The sequence below is a fragment of the Nicotiana sylvestris genome, chromosome 6 (assembly GCF_000393655.2).
Source record: "Nicotiana sylvestris chromosome 6, ASM39365v2, whole genome shotgun sequence".
In the NCBI taxonomy this organism is placed as follows: Eukaryota; Viridiplantae; Streptophyta; class Magnoliopsida; order Solanales; family Solanaceae; genus Nicotiana; species Nicotiana sylvestris.
In genome coordinates, this window is record NC_091062.1 from 209,740,699 (window position 1) to 209,746,082 (window position 5,384).

General features: G+C 35.9%; 1 protein-coding gene across 1 annotated transcript; it reads left to right on the forward strand.

Moving 5' to 3' along the window:
* Positions 1 to 1,895: 1,895 nt before the first annotated feature.
* Positions 1,896 to 4,145, forward strand: LOC138872006 (uncharacterized). The gene is made up of 5 exons (XM_070149941.1): positions 1,896 to 2,507; positions 2,646 to 2,744; positions 2,857 to 2,928; positions 3,054 to 3,147; positions 3,667 to 4,145. Exons 1-5 carry the CDS (start codon positions 1,896 to 1,898, stop codon positions 4,143 to 4,145), a joined length of 1,356 nt encoding a protein of 451 aa, XP_070006042.1.
* The last annotated feature ends 1,239 nt before the right edge of the window (positions 4,146 to 5,384 follow it).

The following is a 5,384-nucleotide window of genomic DNA, read 5'->3' on the forward strand; positions in this document are numbered from 1 at the left end:
ATTCCATGTATTTCATTGTATTTACGGTAATTTTTTATTATATTTCAACGTATCCCGCTATATTCTATGTATTTCATTGTATTCAATGTCTCGCTATATGCACGAATGTATTCATATATTTTTTTAATTAATATAATTTATGTATTCAGATGTATTATATAATTTCTCTGAAGATTACTATGTTTTTGGGGTATTATTTGGTTGAGAATCTTTTTTATAACTGAAAATACAAATTTTGTATGTTGTAATTGAGTTTGTTGAGTTATATTAGGAGTCGATTATGTTAATTGATTCATTTTCCGTTAAAAAATAATGCAATCACCTGTTTCACGCCGTGAATACAGTCGAATACAATAATCTGTCCAGTTGTAATCCCATGTTTCACGCCATAAATACAATCGAATATACTCGAATACAAAAATCTGTCCAGCTGTAATCCCCAGTTTCATGCCTAGAAATGCTACTGTATTCATGAATACAGTAGCTTAAATACATCAAATATATCTTATAACAACAGAAAACATATCTACAATCCGTAATATAGCAAATGATATCTATAGGTAGCTAATTACCACTAAAAGATAGTGCTTTATGAAAATTTCTCTATATTTTTTTGTACATATTTCTCATTCAGTAATACAAAAGTTTGTTAATTTGCCAAACAAAGAAGAAACATTAACACAAATAGCCGCCCATCTAATTTTTTAAACTAAAAATAATCGACGCTATATATATATATATATATATATATTGTTTCCTTATGTGGTTTTTTTTATTACTTTGTTATTTTGCTGTTGTTACTTTTCTTGCCTTCATTATTTTCAATATGGCTTCTTCGCTATTGTTTTCTTTTTTAACCTGTTGTAAATTATTTTTCTTGAGTCGAGAGTCTATTGGAAACAATTTGTATACCTTTACAAGGTAGTAATAAGGTATGTGTATGTCAACATAGCTAGAGGAACAACTCAATTAAATGAGTGAGGGGTCAATTTGTAATTAGTGAAACTAGAGGGAGCTGAAAGAAGAAGGTAGTTAGAGTTCAGTTAGTGTGTCTTCTTCTTCTTCTTCTTCTTCTATATAATCAGCTCCACTTGTAACAGATTGGGTAATGAAAACATTTCTTATGGCTTCTCTTCTTTCTCTCGAATGTTCTTAGCTTTAGGGCAATGTACTCTGCCTTGCATGGCATAACATAGTATCTCCATTAACAAGCAGATCTTACCTCTGTCCAGCTCAATTTAACATGGTATCATAGCAGCAATCATGATTTACAGAAGCTTTGATGTAAGATACGATGAAATTCTGGCGAATTGAAGTCATAACAAAACCCTAATTCTTCAGGCATGGCAGGAAATGAGGTAACCCTACTTGAACACAATCATCCACTTTTTCTACAAGCATCTGATGCTCCAGGACTAGTTTTGATTCCTATAAAATTGACTGGGCCAGAAAATTATGCCCTATAAAACAGGGCAATGAAACTAGCTCTTAGGGGTAAAAGTAAGCCTGAATTTGTGGACGGAAGTGGCGTTAAGAGCACGTATAGGGGATAATTAGCAGAATAATGGGAGAAATGTAACGCGATTTTGTTGTCTTGGATTGGAAGTACAATTACGAGTGAGTTAATGCCAAGCATAGTTTTTGCATCTAGTGCTAGAAAAGTATGGAGTGAATTCGAAGAAAAAATTGATAGATGTAGCTTGACAAGGATTTATCATCTCTGGACTGAAATAGACACACTAAGATAGGGCACTAATTCAGTGACTTCTTACTACTCAAAGATGTCAGATTTGTGGAGTGAATTGGATGTCTTGGTTTCTAAACCTTCTTGTGATTGTGAGGAATCTAGGCCTTCTTTGGTTTATTTGTAGCAGCAACGATTGCTTCTGTTCCTCATGGGGTTAAATGAGAGCTACATCAATGTGAGGAGTAATGTATTTATGAGAAGGCCAGTGATGTCTGTGAATGAGGCATATGCCATTGTTACACAGGAGGAAAGTCAAAGGACACTAGGTGTGATTAATACCAACAGAGATCCCTTGACTATATTAGCAGGGAAGCCTCAAGGGTTTAAGCCAAGGAAACCTGGGTTGATCTGTGAATACTGTGGATATAACTGTAAAATAGTTGGATATCCAATCGATTTTAAAAGTAAGAAGAAGCCTCAGTTTAGTGGACACAGAACCTATGCCAACACTGCCAGTGCAGATGATGCAGTTGGGAGCACTAATGAGCCACAAGGATATTATCTTATAGAGGAACAATACAAACAGTTGGTAGGATTGCTGAGAAAACCTACAGAAGGTGAATGTTTTACTAATATGACAGGTATTATATCCTTGTTGTTCAGTGTTGCCATAACCAGTTGGGTAGTAGACTCAGGAGCTACTCATCACATTACTTATAATAAAGAAATACTAAACAATGTTAAAACAAGTGGGAAACAAGGATGTAATAGTGTGAAATTTCCAACTGGTAACAAGGCAAGGATAACACAAACAGGAGATGTAATAATTTTAGGAGATCTATGCATAAAAGATGTACTGCATGTACCAAATTTTAAGTTCAATCTCTTATCTATGGCTAAACTCATTAGAGACCTCACTTGAACAGTCAAATTCTTTCCTGACTTTTGTGTGCTGCAGGGTCTTTACAGTGGTAAGGTCTTGGGAATTGGTAAGGAGTCTAAAGGTCTTTACATATTGAGAGAATATGCAAAGGCAGTAGGAATAACAGTCTGTGCTGTAATGAAGGAGGAGAGTACCAGACTATGGCATCTCAGACTAGGACATGCCTCTATAATATCTATACAACATATAGTTTTACTTAAAAATTATATTAATGAAAAAGAATTAGAAGACTGCACTGTTTGTCCTCTTGCTAAACAATGAAGATTACAGTTTCCTACTAGCAATACTAAGACCACTGGTATACTTCATCTTGTTCATTTAGATATCTAGGGACCTTATAAGACACCAACCTATGATAGAAAGCAATATTTTGTTAGTATTATTGATGACTTAAGTAGATATACATGGGTTTGTTTGATACAGTCAAAGTGTGAGGTCTATGTTGTTCTGAAGAATTTCATTTCTGTAATAAGAACTCAATTTAAGGTGAATATCAAGATTCTGAGAAGTGATAATGGTACAGAGTTTTTTAATTCTAAATGTAATTAATTGCTTTCTTCACATGGAATTATTCATCAAAGCAATTGTTCCTATACACCTCAACAGAATGGTACTATCGAAAGAAAACATAGACACATTATGGAGGTAGCTAGAACTTTAAGATTTCAGAGCAATATGCCTATCAAGTTTTGGGGTGAATGTGTTAGAACAATAGTCTACCTGATCAATAGGCTACCCACACAAGTGCTAGAAGGAAAAAACTCCTTATACTGTATTGTATGGGAATGTACCAAACATAGATCATCTAAGGGTGTTTGGGTGTCAATGCTATGCTAGTGTATTACCAGAAGGGACAAATTTGCAGCTCGAGCATCAAGGGCAGTGTTTGTTGGGTATTCAGAAACTCAGAACGGCTATAGATTGTATGACCTTGAAACCAATACTTTTTTCTTGTCAGTAGAGATGTAAAGTTTCATGAATATGTATTTCCAACACAACCCTCTTGATGATAAAGAACTATTTCTACAACTTTCAGAAAACACTCAATTCACAGAACCATCTTCTACACCAACTTTTGGTGAGCAAAATACACCAGCATCTCCAGTCATTGCACCTGAACCTCATCCAAACTCACCTGAACCTTATCCAAATTCCCCTGAACCTCGTGCACCTTCTACAACAGATACCAACATAATCTCTATAGAAGAGGATTCAACTCCAGACAATGCAGAGATTCCTGATCTCTTATTAACTCAACAACTTGATACAACTAATTCAGCACCTCCTCAACCATCTTCTCCATCAGCAGTGGTTGCCTTGAGACTACAAAAGAATGCAGGATCTCCTATTTGGCTCAAAGATTACATCACTGCAGGCAATCTACCAGGAAAGAGCAAATATACTATCTCAAATCATGTTACTTATGATCACTTATCTCCACCATATCAATCCTACTTGAAGGCATTCTCGGTTATTATTGAACCAAAGACCTACAAGGAAGCTGCAACTGATTAGAATTTGGTTCATGCAATGGAACAAGAAATCAAAGCTCTTGAAGATAATCACACGTGGGAGATAGTAAATTTACCTACTGGCAAACAAGTTATAGGCTCTAAACAAGTCTACAAAGTTAAACATAAAGCTAATGATGAGATAGACAAGTACAAAGCAAGATTAGTGGCCAAAGGCTACACTCAACAAGAGTGGCTTAACTACCATGAGACATTCTCACATGTGGAAAAAATGGTAACAGTAAGGGCAGTCATTGGTGTTGCAGCATCCAAAGGTTGGCCTCTCTTCCAAATTGATGTCAACAATGCCTTCCTCCGAGGTAACTTATTTGAAGAAGTCTATATGTAGCTTCCACAAGGATTTCATAGCCAGGGGAGTCTAGAGTATGCAGGCTACTGAAATCCTTGTATGGCTTGAAACAAGCTTAAGACAATGGAATATAAAGTTGATAGATGTACTTCTTCAAGCTGGTTTTATGCAAAGCAACTATGATCACTCCCTATTCACAAAGAAAAGCAACAAAGACATTGTGGTTGTTTTGATATATGTTGGTGATCTACTAATAATAGGAAGCAACAATAGTCTTATTGAAGAGGCAAAGGCAACATTACACAGGAACTTCAAGATAAAGGACCTAGGTGAGCTCATATACTTCTTAGGGATTGAAGTGATAAGATCAGATAAAAGGCATTCTTCTAAACCAAAGAAAGTATGTGTTGGAGCTGATTTCAGAAGTAGGACTGAGTGGTTGCAAGCCAGTCTCAACACCTATGGAGCAAAATCATAAACTTACTACTGTTGACTATGACAAGCATGTTGGTAATACCGGAGATGCACCACTGGAAGATATATGTGGTTATCAGAAACTGATTGATAAATTGCTACAAGGCCTGATATATGTTTTGCAGTCCAAGTATTGAGCCAGTTTATTCAATCTCCTAAGTTGTCCCATATAGAAGCATCATTAAGGGTGGTTAGATAGATTAAAGGAAGCCCTAGAGTAGGAATCCTTTTGAGCAGTGGACAAACTAATACTCTCACAGTTTACTATGATTCAGACTGGGCAGCATGCCCAAATACAAGAAGATCTGTCACAAGTTATGTGGTTAAACTGAGAAACTCATTGTTATCTTGGAAGTCAAAGAAGCAGTAGACAGTGAGTAGAAGCTCTGCAGAGGCAGAATACAGAAGCATGGCAGTAGCTTTGGTAGAAGCAATATGGATGGCAAGTTTACTAAAGGA

Bases quoted from the DNA above. Each gene is read 5' to 3' on its own strand.
- LOC138872006 (XM_070149941.1), top strand. From the start codon at position 1,896: ATGGGGTTAAATGAGAGCTACATCAATGTGAGGAGTAATGTATTTATG. The intron at 2,929-3,053 runs GTATACTTCATC...TGTTTGATACAG, and splicing joins TAGCAATACTAAGACCACTG to TCAAAGTGTGAGGTCTATGT. The intron at 3,148-3,666 runs GTACAGAGTTTT...TACAACTTTCAG, and splicing joins GATTCTGAGAAGTGATAATG to AAAACACTCAATTCACAGAA.